The sequence below is a fragment of the Chroicocephalus ridibundus genome, chromosome 5 (assembly GCF_963924245.1).
Source record: "Chroicocephalus ridibundus chromosome 5, bChrRid1.1, whole genome shotgun sequence".
NCBI lineage: Eukaryota > Metazoa > Chordata > Aves > Charadriiformes > Laridae > Chroicocephalus > Chroicocephalus ridibundus.
The window spans coordinates 68,128,797-68,148,440 of record NC_086288.1 but is presented as its reverse complement, the minus strand read 5'-3'; the positions used below and the strand labels follow the sequence as shown (position 1 = coordinate 68,148,440).

The following is a 19,644-nucleotide window of genomic DNA, read 5'->3' as shown; positions in this document are numbered from 1 at the left end:
AAAAAGCGCATAAGAAATTTTCAAATCAGTTCTATGCTGGTTGTTGCTTGTGCATTAGGCTTCATCTAGAACTACATTTCTGATGCACGGCAATTCTTCAAGGATTTGGGAAAATTCATTAAACTCTCTCATGTTGTTTATAGTACTGCTGGAAAGATGACTGTGAAAAAACAAGAAGGAATTCTCTCCTTTCCCCATTTAGTTATAAAGTATTCTCCACGCTTTTTCTGAACCTGTTTCCAGTAAGGTTCCCTGTCAGCCTTAAGGGTCCTCCTCAGGATCAATGGCCAGCAACAGGGAAGGAAAGAGGGGCAGAGGGGATGCCCTCTAGGTCAAGAAATGGAGGGAGAGTGAAGAGCTGTGTCTGCAGATTTGCAAAGCCAGGCAGAAGGCTGAAGGGAACCTCAAAACACAAAAACCGCCTCTTTCCACCAATGCCACTAAAAATGCCACAAACACAACAGTATTGCAAGTTTTGTTGGAGCTACATGAACTGCAACAGACTCCTAATTGTCTTCCCACTTAGCATTTGCATTTTCCACCCCAGCCACCACGAACAAATGCAACTCCCCTGGCAGTCTCCATAAAATACCCAAGTCTAGCAGGTAGGACCACATACGAAGAGCTGTACAGGTCTATCCAACTTGGTGGGGTTCCCATGGGTGTTTTGGGGTTCCCTCTGGGGGATATTGGGGGGGTTTTGGTGCCATGGGTGGGACTGAGGAGGGTCCTGGGGGGGATTAGGGGGTTAAGAGGGTGTTTCTGGGACTTTGGGGGCTCCTGACGGGATTTGGGAGGGGCTGCGGGGGTCTCCAGTTGGTTTTGAGCTGTCTACAGAGGGGTATTGGGAGGTTTTAGGGTCATCAGGGAGTCCAAGGAAGTGATAGACTGGTGGCATCTTGCTCTGCCCTCCCTGAGACAGAAACAGGAACAGCCACCAGAAAAAAACCCAAGAAGGTGAAGGGCATCCTGCAAGCTCCCCCCACCAGGCTGAAGAGAGTAGCTTCAAGGAAAGGAGTGAATGGAGGCAAGTCCACAGGCAGGGTGGCAGGAGAACCCCCTCCTTGCCCAGCCTTCCTTCCCAGGTGCCTCTGTACCACAGGTAGGAGGCTCTGGATGGGGAAGGCCAGTCAATGGATGAAGATGGGGATGACGGTCCATCTTCCCCAGAGGTGTGCCCGAGGTCAGAAAGGCCTACATCCCATATCACGACCACCTTGACGACGAAGGAGAAATGGGTTAGAGTTGTAGGCGACTCCCTTCTGCGGGGAACCGAGGCTCCACTATGCCAGGCGGAGCCTCCTCTTAGGGAAGTCTGCTGCCTCCCTGGGGCCCAAGTTAAGGACATCACAGGAAACTTGCCAGCCCGGTACGGACCTCGGACCATTACCCATTACTGCTCTTCCCCCAGGCAGAGCCATCTGAGCACACTACCCAGCCAACCTACCCAGCCATCTACCCAATCACCCACCCAGCCACCCAACCACGCCACCACCCACCTAACCACACAGCCACCCACCCAACCTACCCAAGAAATCTACTGAGCCAAACACTGAGCCCGCTACCCAGCCACCCTACCCAGCCAACATACCCGGACAGCCAGCACAAGAAAACTACCAGCCAACCACCCACCCACCCACCCAAACCAAGGAAACTACCCACCCAACCACCCACCCAACCTACCAAAGAAAAGTACACAGACAAGAGAACTACCCAGCACAGCTGCCCAGCCGACCACCCAGGCAACATACCCACTCAACCACCCAGCCACCCTACCCAGCAAAACTACACAGACAACTACCCAGCCAACTATCGAGGCAACGACCCAGACAAGTCCCGAGCCAACATCCCCAGCAAACCTGCCCAGTTCAGGTACCCAGGAAACCTACCCAGCAAACCTGCCCAGGAAAGCTACCAACAAAACCAAGCCAGCGCACTGCCCAGCCAGCCCCCACAACCTCCCACCGCCACCAACCCAGCAGGAGCCACAAAGAGGAGGAGTTGGAAGCCGCCGTGCTGCTAGAAAGCTGACACCTACTAGCCAATACTGAAACTCGGTGGGACGAATCCCATGACTGGAGTGTGGCGATGGATGGCCAGTGACGGGGAAGGAAGGAAGGAGGGGCAGAGGGTCTGCCCTCTAGGTCAAGAAACAGAGGGAGCGTGAAGAGCTGTCTCTGAAGAATAGCCAAGAGCAGGTTGAAAGCTTATGGGTAAGAATTAGAGAGCCAGGCAAGAAACCCAGCCTTGTGGCTGGTGTCTACTACAGGCCGCCCGATCAAGGGGAGCCTCTTGGCAGCGCCTGCTTCCTCCAGCTACAGCGGCAGGCATCGCGCTCACAGGTTCTCGTCCTGCTGGGGGGCTTCAACCAGCCCCGCAGCTGCCAGAAAAGCAGCACGGCGAGCTGTCGGAGACTCCCGCGGCAGAGTGCCTGGAAGAGAATTCCTTAAGCCAGGTAAGAGACAGCCCCACCAGAGGAGAGGCCATACCGGACCTGATGGGCACCAACGCCAATGAGCTAACGGGTGAGATCAAGATTGGAGGCAGCCTGGGCTGCAGTGGTCAGACACCGGTGGAGTTCAGAGTCCTGAGGGGTGTGGGTGTCGGGGGGAAGAGGAAAGTCAGGACCCTGGATTTGAGAAAAGCAAACTTCCAGCTCCTCAAGGAGTCGGTCAATAGGACCTTCTGGGACAATCTAGTTCATATGGAACTGGTAGAAATGGCACTTGCAGATTTGGAAGAGTGACGTGTAAGTACAGGGAATAGGAACTACAAACGCATACCCTTGCGCACCTAGGAGTTCAAAAGTGTCTTAACTGTCAGTAACGCTGAGTTTATTTAAAGAAAAAAAAGCCCTTCTGTCCATTCCTCCAGCCTTCCTGGCCCAGCAAGACTGCAACGTGCTGCCTCCTTGCCTGCAGGTCATGAGCAAGCCATTTGAGAAGGGCCTCGAACACGGCCTCTTCTTTCAGAGGGAGCTCCTCCTTCTCCTCCAGGAGGCGCTCCAGGTCGCTGACGGAGAGCTCCAGGAGCTCTGTGGACGCCCTGGTCACCTCCTCGAAGTGCCGCAGGATGAAGTCGTGGGCTGCTTCTCGCAGGTCAGGGCAGTAGTAGTGGCCCGTGAATCTCCAGATGCCGATGCAGTTTTCCAAGTGGAGCTGGGATTTCAGGAACTCGCAGCACAGCCTGATGATGCCCAGGACATTGAACTGGTCTGCGGCGATCAGCAAACTGACAACGTTGTCAGCCGTGACCGGCACCGTCCCGGTGTAGGCGTACTGGATAATGAGCCCCATCATTTCAGGGGAAGTGCCGGGGATTTTGTAGACGGTCTTCTCGGCATTGCTCCAGTGTCTGGAAAACAAAGCCCTGAAAAAAACAAAGCAGCGCTGGGGAAGAAAGCGGCCTTGCTGTGTTAAACCCTGACCCCGTTATCCCCTCTGCCTCCTTCCCCGGGCACCAGTTTGGGCACCAGCAGTAGCCATGCTGGGAGGCCGTGGAGTTTTCTCAAGGAAGGGTTTCCTAGCCGCCTGTTTTAAAACGGAGTGACAGCCTCTGGCTGTGGACGGAGAGGCACAGGGCGAGTGGGCACCTCGCTTCAGCAAGAGCACCAGAGAATAACGGCGTGTGGGGGAGGAAAGCCTCCCGCCTGACAGCGGAGCAGCCAGGCTGGCCACGCTCCCAGCCCTGCACCGCATCTGGGGCCTCGTCAGACACCACTTCCAGCGCTGTTCTTCGATCCCAGCGTGCGGAGGAATTCTGGTGTCCGGGGAGGTCCCAGGACTAGGGGGAACTGCCAGAGGAGAGTTGGAGTGCCGAGGTAAGCGCTGGAGATACACGAAGGCCGTGTGGCACAGAGCAGGAAATACTGTTGGGCCCCATCCCCTCCTCTGTCAAGCACTCACCTGAAGTATTGACTGCAGCTACACAGGATCATCTTGTGGGCAACGAATTCAACACCATCCACGATGATGATCACGTTGCCCAGGTTCCCTTCCAGGCAAAGCCCATGGAAGGCGGTGCGAGCACTCATCTTCCTCTCCCTGGCTGAGGATGAGGACGCGGTGCCAGACAAGCTATCGCCCACGTGGAAGCCTCAGGCAGTGGGAGATGCTTCTCTCTGGGGTGCCGACAGCACTGTGTCCTTGCCCTCCCTCCAACACCCCCATAGAACCCCCGCCTGCCTGGTGGCTCCAGAACGTGCCCCATAACAACATCACAGAGGTCGGGGGGACCAGGACCGGCCCTGAGCCCCTGCGCAGCCCCTCTCTGCGTCCGAGCTGTGCGTTCCCGCGGTCCACATTGCCGTGGGGCAGAGCCCTGGGGTCCCTGGGCTCGGTGGACTTCAACACAGCAGAGGAAATAAAAGATGTATAGAGCACTAGGCACCGTCTCTAAAAGACCCCAAGCTTTTAAAGGAAAGCAAAGAAGGGGAAAGGGGCTTTTGGGAAAGAGGAAGGTAGACCGAGAAAGCACGTTTTCACAACAAGTAGCAGTGTCTCTTGCTCATTGTAAGGCATTATTGCCATGAACATCTACCGTAGCTAGAACAGAAGAATTCTTGCGAGCCTCGCGTTGGAAGCTCGGTACCCGAAAAACACTTGTATTTAAAAGAAGCTATCGCCAGAGCCAGTGCTTTTAAGCAGCAACACTCCGGGTTCAAGGCCCACATTTCCTCAGAGCGCATGCTCAAGTCAGATTTGCAAAGCCAGGCAGAAGGCTGAAGGGAACCTCAAAACACAAACCGCCTCTTTCCACCAATGCCACTAAAAATGCCACAAACACAACAGTATTGCAAGTTTTGTTGGAGCTACGTGAACTGCAACAGACTCCTAATCGTCTTCCCACTTAGCATTTGCATTTTCCACTCCAGCCACCACGAACAAATGCAACTCCCCTGGCAGTCTCCATAAAATACTCAAGTCTAGCAGGTAGGACCACATACGAAGAGCTGTACAGGTCTATCCAACTTGGTGGGGTTCCCATGGGTGTTTTGGGGTTCCCTCTGGGGGATATTGGGGGGGTTTTGGTGCCATGGGTGGGACTGAGGAGGGTCCTGGGGGGGATTAGGGGGTTAAGAGGGTGTTTCTGGGACTCTGGGGGCTCCTGACGGGATTTGGGAGGGGCTGCGGGGGTCTCCAGTTGGTTTTGAGCTGTCTACAGAGGGGTATTGGGAGGTTTTAGGGTCATCAGGGAGTCCAAGGAAGTGACAGACTGGTGGCATCTTGCTCTGCCCTCCCCGAGACAGAAACAGGAACAGCCACCAGAAAAAAACCCAAGAAGGTGAAGGGCATCCTGCAAGCTCCCCCCACCAGGCTGAAGAGAGTAGCTTCAAGGAAAGGAGTGAATGGAGGCAAGTCCACAGGCAGGGTGGCAGGAGAACCCCCTCCTTGCCCAACCTACCTTCCCAGGTGCCTCTGTACCACAGGTAGGAGGCTCTGGATGGGGAAGGCCAGTCAATGGATGAAGATGGGGATGACGGTCCATCTTCCCCAGAGGTGTGCCCGAGGTCAGAAAGGCCTACATCCCATATCACGGCCACCTTGACGACGAAGGAGAAATGGGTTAGAGTTGTAGGCGACTCCCTTCTGCGGGGAACCGAGGCTCCACTATGCCAGGCAGAGCCTCCTCTTAGGGAAGTCTGCTGCCTCCCTGGGGCCCAAGTTAAGGACATCACAGGAAACTTCCCAGCCTGGTACGGACCTCGGACCATTACCCATTACTGCTCTTCCACGTGGGGATCATGAAGCCACAACACAGAATCCAAAAGCCATCAAAAGAGACTCCAGTGCATCAGGACAGTTGGTAAGGGAATCTGGACCACAGGGTATTTTCTCCTCTCTCTTTCCAGTTGTGTGCAGCAACCATGGAATAAAGAGACCGACAGAGTCTATATCTCCGTGGCTCGGGTCATCCGCACAGTTTTGTGGTTTTTGAGATTGGGGTGGCCTGCACGGCATGAGGCTTGCTGGTGTCATCTTTCTGAAACGGGGAAGGGGGTCTTTGCTCAGGAGTAAGTGGAGCTCATTGACAGAGCCTTCTACTAGGCTTGAAGGGGGAGCGGGACAATATCAGGCTTGCCTGTGTAGTCACCACAGAAGGAGAACACACCAAGGTAGAAGGATGGGGTGCTAATGAGGGCCCTCAGCCTGTTGCTCTGATGCATGCTGGGTACACGGGAGCACACTTGAAGTCTTAGAGAGATGAGGAAAGGGCTCCTGAGGTTATGGAAGGAGCCAACAGGAGAACACCAGTGAGATACCATTTTACATCCCAGTCCAACTGTTAGGCCCAGGAGAGGTTTGCAATGATTCCAAGCGTGAGATTCAGACACAAACGAGGTTAGATGCCGATCACTGTAGCTCTATTGTTATTCCCCAGCAATAGTCACTGAGACGAGGAAAGGCAGAAAGGAGAAGCAGTATTATGGAGCACAGCAAGAGTACAGTCACCATCACAGGCCCAACCGTGTTCCGACAGTCCTCTGGAGTTCGGCGGCATCCCGTTGATCCGTGGTTCTCAAGTCGTCATGGTGGTGGGGATCCTGGTCCCAATTGTGGTGGGTCACCATACCAGTTATAGTCCAGGTCGACCTATAGCTTGACCAGTCAGCGTGATGGTGGCCTTTGCCCAGCTAATTGTCATTTAACACGGTCACCATATGAGCTTTTCCTGCCTCTGTTGCTTGGGCAGAGCTGGGTTCAGCACAGTCATTGTATCTCAGCGAGTTTGAGGTAGCGGGACAAGTCCGGGCAAGCCTTGGGGTAGGCAGGGTCTGGCCATTCTGATAACCAAAGGCCTACACCCTTTTCAGCTGGTGGCAATCTTGGGTAGTGACTGATAAGCAAAAGAATGGTCTGCAGAAAGTGTTAAATAGACACAAGCAAGCTTCTTACTGGCCTGCAAGCCTGCCGTTGATTTGCAGAAGCTTAAGCAAGCTTTGAGACAATTATTTTGAGGTTCCAGTCTCTCACATACCTCAAAGGAATTAAAGTGCGTTTCATGTCACTCTAAGAAAGTGACATGGCCAACAGACCAGTCAGCCTCTGGTGTAGAAGTGCTTCTACACCAACACATGCAGCATGGGCAAGAAACAGGAGGAGGTGGAAGCCACCCATGGGGATGACTCCCCATACTTCTATTTCTGATTCATTGACCATGGAAGAGCTACCTCAGATCTGCCCCTGGCCTCTGCTTTTCCCCAACTCTTTGTGAAGAGACAACCTTCCCATCAGCAGCAAAAACCACACCACCTCCTCAGCACATCGGCTGCTGTTCCTGCAGCCATTCTGGTCCTTCCACCACAGCCAGAGGAGAAAAGCAGCTGTCAGCACATCAGCCTCCAGCTCTTCCTGCAGGGAATGATCCCCTACACATGGCACAGGGAGGAGACTCACAGTTAGCTCCTCATCAAGCAACACAGCACTCCCTTCCCAAGGCTGGAACAACTCTGCTCGCTGCTCCAATTTTTTCATACTGTAACAGGTAATCTGGGGCAATTTAACAAAAGCTGGTTGTTAAATCCTAGTCCTTGGCAAATTTCCAAGGATGGAGATGCCCCTGTTTCTCTGATGGCTTGTTCCAGTACTGTACTACCTTCCCAGTGAAGGAGTACTCTTCTAGTTTCTGGATGTCCTGAACTGAACCTTCCAACCTGCAATTTGTGGTTACTGCCCTTTGATGTACCATCTCCTACTACCAGGAAAAAAAAAAAATTGGCTTTGTCATCTTTGCAACTGCCCTTGAAGTAGTTGTAGGCCATAATTAGATCTGCCTTAGTCTGCTCCGTACCAGACTATACCTGCCCAGCTCCACCAGCCTCTCCATGTAGGCCGTATGCTTCCTGCCTCTGGCTGCCTCAGTAGTCTTCTACTGGACCCTCACCAGATTCCTCCATGTCCTTCTTGGACTGATGCGGGGCGTGGGGTGAGGGGATGGAGATGGGACAACCCAGAACTGAACATGCTATTCCAGGTGCAGCCTCACCAGTGCCAAGCAGAGATGGATAATAACTTCCCTCCATCTGCTGGCCTCCCTCCTCCCAACAACTCCCAATCTGCCTTACTTGCGAGGAAAACACAAAACACACAGGCTTGTATTAAATTTGGCACCTGCCGCAAGACCTAGGGCTTGCAGAGCAGGGCTGCAACATGCCCCACCACCTCCCAGCCTTGGTGGCTCCAGCCAGGTTCCAAGCTCTGCCCCTCACCGGGTTGACCTCTGTGAGGTTTCTTCTAGCCCCATTCTCTCATCTATTGAGGTCCTTTGGGTTCGAAGCATTTGGAATATCAACCGCTCCCTGTAACTTAATATCATCCTGTGCAATAATTTAAAAATGACAAAATGCAAGTGATATTTTAAATTCCTTTGGCCACAAAGGAATTTTAATGCTGTTACTCAGCATCTGGCTGCATTTTGCCTAGTTCTTGTTTGCTCCCATTTGGTCCACGGTCTCACCGAGCTGTGGTCCTGTCATCAGCCTCCTCTCGGCTGTCAGCAGTGCCAGGAGAGGGATCCTGTGATGAGGTTTATGGCCAGTCTCTTGTTTTCTCCCTAGGCCCAGCACACGGGCTAATGGGACTGGCCCCAAGAGCCCCCCGGTGCCTTTGCATCAAAGGCAGAGGATATTAGTATGTCTAGTTCCCTTTTTCACGTAACTAGTTCTCCACCTTAAGTATTCATAGATTGATAAACTGGTCTGTGCATCAAAAGCTGGATGCTGCTGGAGTTATTCCTACCCTTTCTTTCTTTACTCCCCCCAAAAAGAATCCTATTTAGCATGGAAATAGTGCATACGTTGCACAGCAGTATATACTGGACAAAGAAGGGGTGTAGTGCTGCGTCAGCTGCAAATAAGCTATGGAGCTAAGCCAAAGCTATTGAAAAGTGTCAGAGGCTTTGGACATTACATCACACCTAAGTTAACTTTTGACTAAATTAAGGATTGGATATTTGGCTCTGAAATCAGAAGTGTGCTGAAGCATGCGAGTGGTCCTACTGAAAGCCATAGGACAACCTGTGGACTTCACATTACATACGAGGTTGAGTAACATTGCGCCTGGATCAGTTTGGCCATTGGTGGCTCCTGAATCAGACTTGTTGCTGAAAGTTTCCCAATGCTGCCACCTACAGAACAGGTTAACTACAGCTTTCAACATAGCCGAGAAGAAAACTGTTAAGAAAATGATAAATTGTGCACAGTCAACACTGGATACGGTTCTAAATTAGCAGTGCATAGGTCTAAAGAGATAAGCCTGAAATCCTACATGAGATTCTTAAATATTTCTCAAGTATTTCCAAGGACAGTTCTATATATTAGCTGCCGAAAGTCCAGCACTGGAAGGCTGCACAAAAATCACAGAATCATAGAATAGTTTGGGTTGGAAGGGACCTTTAAAGGTCATCTGGTCCAACCTCCCCTACCATGAGCAGGGACATCTTCAACTAGATCAGGTTGCTCAGAGCCCCGTCCAACCTGACCTTGAGTGTTTCCAGGGATGGGTCATCTACCACCTCTCTGGGCAACCCGGGCCAGTGTTTCACCACCCTCATAATAAAAAATTTCTTCCTTTTATCTAGTCTAAATCTTCCCTCTTTCAGTTTAAAGCCATTACCTCTTGTGCTGTTGCAACAGGCCCTGCTAAAAAGTTTGTCCCCATCTTTCCTGTAGGCCCCCTTTAGGTACTGGAAGGCCACAATAAGGTCTCCCTGGAGCCTTCTCTTCCAGGCTGAACAACCCCAACTCTCTCAGCCTGTCCTCACAGGAGAGGTGCTTTTTGTGGCCCTCCTCTGGACCCGCTCCACATGGCAGGAACCTGATAATTCAAATTAAGCAATTTGCTCAATAGACTTCTCACATACCTGGAAGAGCAGCAGCAGCAAACTGCCAGTTGCAGGTTTTTCTCGGAGCAGGCATAAAACACAAAACAGGCTTCACAAGCTCCTGCCCTTCTCAGTAATTGTCACAGTGAAAATTTAGGGGTAAATTCAGGAACAACATGTAGGAGCTTAGATGAGAAACGGAGAGGGTCAAAAGAGCTACTTAAATTAGGGAGGATGCACAGGAAATCAAGGAAGTGTAGGAGTTCAAAGGTAACAAAAACAAAACCAGTAACATTTTACTGCTGCAATCACTGTAAGAGAAATACAGAGGTATCTCAAAGGCACTTCCACGTTGCTTCAGCATTGACATAGTACCTGTACGCAGGCAGAGTTATGGCAGGTACCCTCAGCAGTGGCCTTAAAGGCATGAAAATGGTCCCCTGCAGAATTAGAACACGCTTCCCCAGGTACGACATACAGCTGGCTGGACTCTGCTCTCTCCTGTCCCCTCCCTCCTACCATATCTGATTTTTATTGCTCCTTCCATCCTCCTGCGCTCATGCCACACACATTTCCTCTCCTGCAGCCTTTGTTGCTAAGCAGCCTGAGCCGCAGGCACGGCTCCGAGCCTGCGCTGGAGCTGGAGGCTGCAGCAGAGATGCCCCAGGAGGCCTCTGTCCACCCTGCCACAACCACCAACAGGCAGCATAAGATGCTGCTGTAGATAACAGCGAGTGACACGCAACAGACCTTTCCCCCGCAGATAGCTTTCACCTCCCTGCTAACAGAAACTGAAGGAGACTGATGTTCAGAATTGAATTAAGTACACTGAGCTCTAGCTAATCCTCAAAATTTGAATTAAAATGTGTTGCAACCGCCCGCTAGCTTCAGCTATCAGGCAATTATACGAGCAGTAACAAGGCCCAGTAACCCAACACCTTCAGACCACACGTGGCTTTAATCAAAGCTTATATTTTTAAATTACCTTCCAAAAAAGCTTGGAAGCCATTATGCTTGCAACATACACAGAGCACCAGCAACCACCTAAGAACATACGTTACCCAGCACCATACAACATGGCTGGCAGGCACAGACCAGGACATAAAGCATTAGAAGAAAGGCCTGAGGTTAAGGGCATTTTATCCCTTCTTACAGTTACCTGAGCTATCAGCAAGGAGCTGCAGATAAACAGCAGCCAGACTCAGGTGGTCAAGGAATACATAATACATATAAAATATTTATCTCCTCCAAACCCAAAGTTTCATCCCAGTATTAAGATTTCACATAGTGTGGGTTTCTCCTTTTTCAGGTAATTTTGGGAGAGGTAGTATAACCTCTTTTAAGGCTAACTCAATCACAAGTTAGTAAGCGCACACTCACTACCCAAAGATTGTGTTCAGCATTAGCCAGATTTCTTTTAACCACAGGTAAGGGGAAAAAAAAAAACCAAAACAACCTGTCTCCTATGAGGAAACACACCACCAACCCTTTCAAGTGGGTGTTCTATTGCTTGGACCATTAATACAAATACCCGCCGTTTAGGAGCAGACAGCTTCAGGTTGGCAGTTGAGTGTTTATCACACCCTACCCCTCTAACTAAAATGTATTCAGGATGGCAAATTGCCACTTAAGTTTCAGACTGGACATTGGGACAAGCTTTACCAGAAGGGTAGTAAAGCACTGGGACATGCTACACAAACAGTGATGCGTCTCTCCATCCTTAGAGGCCTTTGGGACACTAGAAAAAGCAATTGTCCTGCCAACCTGAGGCTGACATTAACTTCCACTCCAAGGAGAGCTTTGAGGGTCCCTTTGAAAACAAGGTTTATAGAGGATGCCACACAACTCCTTTTGGAGAAAGTTACAGTAATCACTTAGTCTACTTGTCTTCCAGCAGAACGTTTTATTCTCATTAAAGACAAGGAAATATCAACCAACAGCTCAAATCACATGATACAGATTAAACAAGCCCTGTTAAGCATTTTCTACTTAACACATGTGAAAAAAGTCTAAAGACATCTGATGTGTCCAAACTGTTCACATTAAAACTTGAGCTCATCCTTTTGCATAAGCTCAGCTGATGTTGCTCCTGTGTATAGCAAAAGGTGGAAACAATTTAAGTTACCAGAACAGCTGTGTTTAACAAGTACTGAAGCACTGGAGTTTAGACTGCATTTACTGGTGTGCTATTAAGACTGTTTTCCTTGCATCTCTTCAGAGCCTCAAGCAGACTTGCAAAAAGCCACAGCAGAAAAACGAACTTCCCCCTTTTCACGTTCTGTAAATTGTCTGCAGATCTTAGCAGAATCCTTGGAAGGAAAAGAAAAAGCCAATTAGACTATCAGAATACACTTGCTGTAGAGATCAAGTCTTTGCAGCTCCTCTCTGGGTCCCACCAACTAGGTTACAAGGTCCTGCAGCACCAGCTAATAAATACACTTAAGAGGTATCTAGCTTTGTGGCACAATACTGCCTTGTTACCACAGTATAAGAATCACCAACTTGTACAGCAAGTAGGTGCAGCCCCTACACACTGAATACACACCGCTCACCCTCTTAAAAGCCTTGTTTTCAAGGAAACAAGTAGCAAGGGAAAACTCTTACCGTCAATAGCAAGTCATCCGAGCTTGTGCCGTGATTTACGGGGAATGGCATAAGCCCATCTGTGAAATAAAGTCGTATCAGTCAGTGTACTAGTATTACTTCCAAATTAGCAGAACTGAGCATGCTGGGCCCAAGAAACAAATACACACATGAAGATACCGGGCAAGTCAGAATAAATTGTCAATACACAGCTTGAGTGAGGAGGGGACTAAGTATTCCCAGCTCTACAGGAAATTACATCCTTTACGAGAAGTTCTAGGCCTTCAGTGCAACCCACCTTCAGTTGAAAGTCTTCATGTGAAGGTACAAATTATGTGTTGGCTTTGAGAGTTGAGAGCCTCAGCAAACAGCTTAATTAGCATCAAGCATCTAGCCTGAGCCCCCAACACTGCTGTACAGTGTAAAGTAAGCCCAGTCCAACTGCAGTGTCCTCAGGACCTTACCCAATTCATACAGATGTCCATCCACGTTGACAAACAGGATGAAGTGGAAGTTCATACTGTTGTCCTCAACCTTAGGAGAGACCATTAGACACCTTTGTTAGACTGAAAAAAAGCCTAGTCCTGCAAACCCTACTTGTGACTACAGGACAGAGGACATGTCAACAGCAAAGGACTAAACTTGAGCTCAGCTGAAGATATTTCTGCCAAAACCTCTAAAAGGTCAAGCACCAGAAATCCTAATATACATTCACATTTTCAGACTGGGTGAGGTTTGGGTCTGAACCCAAATTTTCCATGTTTGAAGAGAAAACCCTGCACAAGCATTTACCTGTGAGTCACTCACTTCTCTTTCCTCATGAGCTGCAACAGCTACATGCCAGACAAAAAAAAAAAATTGTATTGCTCTACCACCTTCATTAACCCCTGCTCCCAAGATTTTACACATTCATATCTTACCCGACATTGTCCTTCTTGTGCAACCGAATTGTGGACTTCTTGTATAGCCTTAAGAGAAAGCAGATAAAGGTTACTACATCCCTAAGTGCCAACAGGTGTCAGCAGTTTGCATCATTCATGTACCTTATTATTTGCAAAATGCTTAGCTCTCTCTTCAGGAGACATATCAGCTGTTTCTTCAAGAAACTTCTTCAGGGCAGACCCCTCATCTACACAAGACGATCAAAGATTTTATTCAGTATAAGCAAAGCATCAGTTACAGTTCAGGTGCAGCCCACAGTAGTCAACATTTGTTGCACTAACCAGGAGTCACTGCATTTAGCCTGGAACCACCTCCAGCATAAGCATATTGTAACTACCACTTGAAGCACGCTATTTATCCAGATGCTATTAACAACAATCTACACAAACAGCCTGAGTTCAGGTGCTTCAGGGTACTCTGGGTGCTTGTCTTGGAACTCACTTTCAAATGGGATTTAGCTTTTCTGACTTCCACCTTGCAGATTTGGCAGAGGTGTTTGGTCCCATTTTGAAGAAATTCAAGAAAGGTGCCAGCTGTGAGGACACCTAAATATCAACTAACAGAATATGGGTAGATGAAGTTGTCTCCCTGCCTTCAAAGAACACAGCACTTGCTCTTGATAGGCTTACTGTGGTTTTCCAGAACATAGATTACTAGTGCAGTGTTAAGATGTGCCGAGTTCTAGGTCTTACGTGATGTGCTGCATTATTCATTTCACTCATCAAGAGCGTGTTATTTCAGAGAATCCTTTCCAGAAGAGTAAAGCAAAGCTGCTCTCATTTAGCCTTCCATATGTGTTTTCCTGTGTATAAGAAGGAATCCCACACCACCCAAAGAGTTAACAAGTTCTCTTGGAATAACAAAACTAAGTTATATTTCGCAGATCTCTAGCTTTGAATAATTAAATATTTTCTGGACTCTGACAACCCTATTTTGTCAATACCTTGCAATCCCATTTTCTAGGGGTTTCCAGCCACTAGCTGCCTAAGGCAGTTTTATACCCGTTTCTATAGGAAGAGAACCATCAAAACTATTACCTCTGCAGGAAAAGTTTACTTACTAACCCTTATACTACTTTCCCAGCAAAAAGAAAACATGTTTTAGACTGATTTACAAACTACACTGAGCAAGTCTGTTTACATTAGGCATTAAGTAGCATGAATAACCTTCTCTCTTCAGTTGAGATTAACAGCAGTGTCAACAGCTACCTCTGAACATGATACTTCCCAGTTACAAACAGACTTTGGCCAGTGCTACTCCCTGCCCTTTTCCCTCTTGCATTGCTCACTAGGATGGTACCTCTGCAACTCCCAGACAGGAGTCAAAGTTCCTTTCTGCAATTCAGGCAGCAGGTGAGACCACACATGCCTCTCCAAGAGCTGAAAGACCCACTCACCAACTGAAGCACTAGAGCACACCTTGGCATGGCTTGCATGAACACCCCAGGTGCCTCCTATAGCCTATACCCACTCAATTTCTCTGTCACAAGAAAATGGAAATTCAACCACTTCAGAACATTCATACTCACCAAGCTTCAGTTTGTCTTTATTATTAGCAACTGCATGTATCAGACCAATTGTCCCACAGGAGTTACTGACTGTCTGCTTCAGGAAATACACCTTGGAACTGATTTCTTGATCCTTTATTTTCTCAGTTTGTTGTTTCCTGAAGTTCTCATGCTGTAAACATGTAACCATTTTAAGCATTTCAGAGTGACATCTTTTTATTGTGCAAACTACTAGACAAGCAAGTTGTGCAGGAGAATCAATACCAGGACTGGACAGATTCACCCATAAAGTCATCTTCGTGGCATAAGTCCAGTAAGGCATCGTTATGTCTGTATTGGACATAGGCCAAGTATTAATGGACTACCTGCATGACTCAGACATATCCAAAGGCACTGTTCTTAGCCTCTCCATCTGTCTGTACACTGGAAATAGCTTGGGATGGGAAAATCATATAATGGATAGGCTCTTTTATATCCCCTCTCAATTGTTTTGGTCTGTTTAATGAGACTACTCAGCACCTCTGCAATAGTTTGCCTTTGTACCTTTAGGTTCCCTTCATTAACCCCTCCCCATCACAACAATGTCCAGACAAGCGTTAAATCCATCACTACTGAAAGGCTGAAATTCTTCTTTTAAAGAACCTGTTAAATATAGTTTATTTCAACATCCATCTCCTCATCTACTTCCTTAGCATCTAGTGGACAAAATGCATTAGTCACACAGAAGCAATCTAGGCCTCTGCAGACGCAATGATTCAGCATGGTAACAGAACTGCTATTCCTTGCTCTCAAGACTGCTCGTATTTTTTCCTCAGTCTGATACACAGACCAAAGCGTTAAGAGGGGTATTGAAATAAGAGGCCTTATTTCGTTGCTCAGTTCGTTTTAGTTCAGGCTATTCGGAGGCTGGGGCCAAGCAGGTACCACCCACCAGCCTCACTGCAAACCAAGCCCACTCCCAACCACCTGATGCTTGCAGAGATGACAGCAGCCAGCAGGTACACGCATCCCTGGTGACAACAGCCTGCTTTTCCCTCCAGGGATATTTGTGCCAGAGATGGCCTAGCCGGGGTGACAGAAGCCCCGCGGGGCACCAGCTGCCACACAGCACCGGAGCAGGCACAGGCCCTGTGCCTGAACCCACCCATCCCGCTGTCACCTCCAGGGCTGCAGCCCAGCGGGCTTGTGAAGGAGAGCGGTCCAGGAGGGGCACAACCACCACCACCCCCCCCCCACCGCCTACCTGCTCGGTGAGGGGGAACAGCAGCAGCAGCGCGCAGGCCGGGGCCGGCACGGCGCCCAGCGACTCCTCCTCGAAGCCCAGCACGTCCACGAAGCGCCAGCCGGGACCCACCCCCAGGCGGGACAGCACCTGTGCGGGGCACAACGAGCGGGTGGCCCGGTCACCCCATTCCCCCCCACCTACACGCCCCTCAACAACGGGGCCCGGCCGCCCCCCCGGGCCGCCGCGCCCCGGTGACACAGCACAACGCGCGGCCCCGCGGCGCCCCCTGCCGGCCGCGCACCAGACACCGCCCACCCGAGGGGGCGCCGCCGCCGCCGGGGCAGGGCGCGGCCCCGGCGCCGCTCCGCAGGTGCGGCCGCGCCCCGCGTAGCGGTACCGCGCTGCTCCGCTCCGGCCGGCGCTGCCCCGGCAGGGCAGGATGCCGAGGGATGGAGGGAGAAGGGGCGGCGCCCGTCCGCCCGCGGCGGTCCTGCGGCGGAGACTCACTTTGTTCAGCATCTGGAAGACAATAAGGGGAGGGAAAAAAAAGAAGGGTGAGTGCGGGGGAGAGACGGCGCCACACCGCCCGCCCCCGGCCCCATCTCGCCCCTCGCTCCCCATCCCCTACCCACGGCCCCGCCGCCCGTCGCGCACCTCGGGGTTGATCTCCATCGGCTGCCAGGCCATGACTGCAGGTCGGCGGGGAGCCGGGAAGAAGGCGGGCGGTGGGGAAATCGAGAAGAAGGCAGGCTGCGCCCCGAGCACGACGATGTCTCCCTCCCGGCAGCACTCGACTCGGCGACCCCCGCAGCCCTCAGCGCTGCGGCGCGGAGCCGCCCACCCGCCTGTTATATCGGGGTGGGCTGGCCCACTGCGCTCCGCCGCGGGGGGAGAGGGAGGAGCAGGGCACGACCAAAGCGCGGGGTGGGGAGCGCGGGGGGCGCGCCGGGTCCGCGGGTGTCGGTGCCGGGGAGCCGCGGGGCGGAGGATAGCCCGGCCGGGGCCGCGGGGTCCGGGGCCACTACCCGACCCCCCGAGTCCCGCTTCCTCGGCGGGAAGGCTGGACCCCGGCTCAGCACCACACCTCCGTCGGTGTGGAGAAAGTGCTAGAAGCGGTGGGGCCGAGGTCAGCGCCCCTCGCCCCCCGCCGGGCCAGGCGACACCGGGGGCGACACGTGTCCCCACCGCCACCGTCATCCCAGCCCCACAGCTCTGCTTTGTCCCGGCAGCGTGAGTCTGCGTTTATGCGCCTGAACGCTCCCTGAGCACCCAGCTGTGTGTGTACTGCATTGGGGTACAGGGCAGTTGTGGTAGTCAACATAAGCATTAGGTACTTATTTTTTAAATTTCAGTATGATTATAAAGCCATCATGCAAGTCACCTGCCCGCTGACGGCATCTCTGCGGTTGGAAGCAGTTCCTGAACCAGCCCAATGAAGTTGGTTATAAAATAATGGGCTTTTTATCTCTTATTCATGACCTGACAGTTTCTCCACGCAGCGCCTTTGGACAAGAACATCTTTGCGCACGGAAACAAAACCAACCTACTTGACATACTAGAAATCACGCGGAGCCTTTCAGATTTCACTGGTAAACAGCCAGATGGGAGCCTTGGGGATAACCGAGAGATGCTCCACAGTTATCTTTCAAACAATGCAAATACTGACCAAAACAGCCAGCTGAACATCTGCAGTCTGTTTGAAGACTTTCTTCCTTTGGTTTTCCACCCTGTTTCAGAATTATTTGTATCCCAGGGTGGCAAAATTTCTAAGCACATGCCTAATTTCAAGCACATTTAAATCAACTTTAGATCTACTGCACTGTAAGTTAGTGGGGAATCATTCACAGCAGGTGGCGGCACACGTTTTTAATTGAGATCTATTTATCAACCTTATTCAGTTTACAATGAACGCCTAGGGAAAAAAGCTTACAGTTTAATCTTTGAAATATGGCCATAAAAGGTTCAAGAATACGGTGTTACATTGGTTCTACCTGCAAGAAGACTTAGTGAAGAAAAGACAGGATAGCAAGGATGGGTTTGGATTTTATATGCAAAGCCGGGATGTTTCCAGACAGGATAAAGCCTTGAGCAACCTGGGCTGATCTTGCAGCTCATCGTGCTTTGAGCAGGAGGTTGGTCTAGAGACATCCTGAGAGCCCTTCCAACATGAAGGATCCCGTGATCCTGGGGGAAGGGCAGTACACACTGTTCAAAACCAAAGACTTGGGGGGAGGAAAGTTCACAGTAAATCACAGTATCATTTATTTCTATTTTTTCCCCATACATTTCAGCTGAAAAGTCATTGATACCTATAATAAAATTAAAAATGGCCCAAAATATTTCATCTATATATAGTATCTTTGACTGTCTTTGCTTTTGTCATCACCTGTTCATTCACTGTAAGATGCAAGTATAGCAAAGCAACTTGAATGAATGAGTGTGATGCTAATGGTCCCTGATACGTAGGTAAGGGAGACTGCAGGCAGCTCCTCTGAGAGGATGGCAAAGCACACATCTTGCAGCCTACAAAAGAGAGGGCTAAAAACGGCAAGGAAAGTCCTGTTTCTGAATTGCTCGGTGACGAATGGTGGTTGTAACTTCAGCCTGCCACATAGCAGTGGCAGTGCACAGATCCCTGGGTCACAGTCAGCCCTGGGATGGCTCCTGCGTCTGGGCTGTCAGGAGAGACTGCAAATGGCTGTGCAAGTGTTGTTTCAGCCCCTGTGTGCCATGAGCAGCACACAGGGACCATAACTGCAGTGATCATTTCTAAGGGAGAACCTGCCACATCTATCGATACATTATTTTTAAATAAGTATAACAAGACAAAACTGCTAAAAACCTGCTACAGTTGCACAAAGATGCCTGCCTCCGGAAAGTCACGTAAAAAGTGAGTGCTATGTCATATCCAGTCCCCATCTATCTCCTTGCAAAGAGGAAGTCTCTGGATCATCTTTCTTCAGTGCAGGTAGATGTACCTAGCACGTTTAACCCAATACATTCCCATTACTGCAATAAAATCATCTCACCTGAAAAAGCACCTGGAAATACTTGGGAACTTTCTGCATTGTCCAAGTGTAATAGTACTTGTGGTGTTCAATGCTGTCTGTGAGTAAAGCTTTTGCTCAGATATCTAATCTAGGAAGACGTACAGAAAAATCTTTGCTATGTATATAACCTTTTGGCAGATTTCTTTCTCTTAAGTGTAGAACTCAGTGGTAATACTTATTTTCTTTCCATGTTTCAGTTGGAGGTTAGCGTAAGGAAGAGCTAGACCTACAATTAAGGGCTGTTTCTGAGTTCAGAAGATCTCCTAACAAAGGTAGCTATGACAAGCAGGGTAGGTGTAGGAGACAAAGCTGGCCTTATACAATGCAGAGCTCCTGAAATGGAAGCTGAGGTTGTAAACTATTCTTTAGAAAATAATTTTCCTATTCTTCTGCCAAAATCTAAGCCCCAAGGCAGTCCAAGTCCCCATCTTCAGCTGCACTATCTGCACCTGCCTAGCAAACACCTCAGATCTGCGCCTTCCTTAAGTTTCTTGTAATATGACTCACTTCACAGA

The 19,644-nt window shown here is 50.1% G+C and overlaps 2 protein-coding genes across 3 annotated transcripts; both read right to left on the bottom strand.

The window, feature by feature from the left end:
• Positions 1-37: 37 nt before the first annotated feature.
• LOC134516312 (kelch-like protein 10) lies at positions 38-6,745 on the bottom strand. 2 transcript variants are annotated; one of them, XR_010071281.1, is made up of 4 exons: positions 5,404-6,745; positions 3,906-4,047; positions 2,039-3,369; positions 38-1,216 (listed from the first exon to the last, which is right to left on the bottom strand). XR_010071281.1 is itself a non-coding variant. In XM_063336361.1 (3 exons), the coding sequence occupies exons 1-3, from the start codon at positions 5,711-5,713 to the stop codon at positions 2,835-2,837; spliced, it is 987 nt and encodes a 328-aa protein (XP_063192431.1). In that variant the 5' UTR covers positions 5,714-6,745; the 3' UTR covers positions 1,726-2,834. The 2 variants fall into 2 exon arrangements, 1 of the variants encoding a protein (XP_063192431.1); XM_063336361.1 differs by lacking the exon at positions 38-1,216 and having other exon boundaries at positions 1,726-3,369.
• Positions 6,746-11,700: 4,955 nt separating this feature from the next.
• UCHL1 (ubiquitin C-terminal hydrolase L1) lies at positions 11,701-16,939 on the bottom strand. The gene is made up of 9 exons (XM_063336987.1): positions 16,734-16,939; positions 16,587-16,598; positions 16,098-16,226; positions 14,876-15,026; positions 13,449-13,534; positions 13,326-13,373; positions 12,870-12,939; positions 12,427-12,485; positions 11,701-12,131 (listed from the first exon to the last, which is right to left on the bottom strand). The coding sequence occupies exons 1-9, from the start codon at positions 16,764-16,766 to the stop codon at positions 12,045-12,047; spliced, it is 675 nt and encodes a 224-aa protein (XP_063193057.1). The 5' UTR covers positions 16,767-16,939; the 3' UTR covers positions 11,701-12,044.
• Positions 16,940-19,644: the final 2,705 nt, after the last annotated feature.

Excerpts from the sequence above, each read along its gene's own strand:
- UCHL1 (XM_063336987.1), bottom strand. The coding sequence starts at position 16,766 with ATGGCCTGGCAGCCGATGGAGATCAACCCCGAG. Across the intron at positions 13,374-13,448 it reads AGCATTTTGCAAATAATAAG|GCTATACAAGAAGTCCACAA; the intron begins GTACATGAATGA and ends CTTTCTCTTAAG. Across the intron at positions 12,940-13,325 it reads CACAAGAAGGACAATGTCGG|GTTGAGGACAACAGTATGAA; the intron begins GTAAGATATGAA and ends GTCTCTCCTAAG.
- LOC134516312 (XM_063336361.1), bottom strand. The coding sequence starts at position 5,713 with ATGGTCCGAGGTCCGTACCAGGCTGGGAAGTTTCCTGTGATGTCCTTA. Across the intron at positions 4,048-5,403 it reads GTACAGAGGCACCTGGGAAG|CCAGGGAGAGGAAGATGAGT; the intron begins GTAGGTTGGGCA and ends CCTCATCCTCAG. Across the intron at positions 3,370-3,905 it reads AGCTGCAGTCAATACTTCAG|GGCTTTGTTTTCCAGACACT; the intron begins GTGAGTGCTTGA and ends TGTTTTTTTCAG.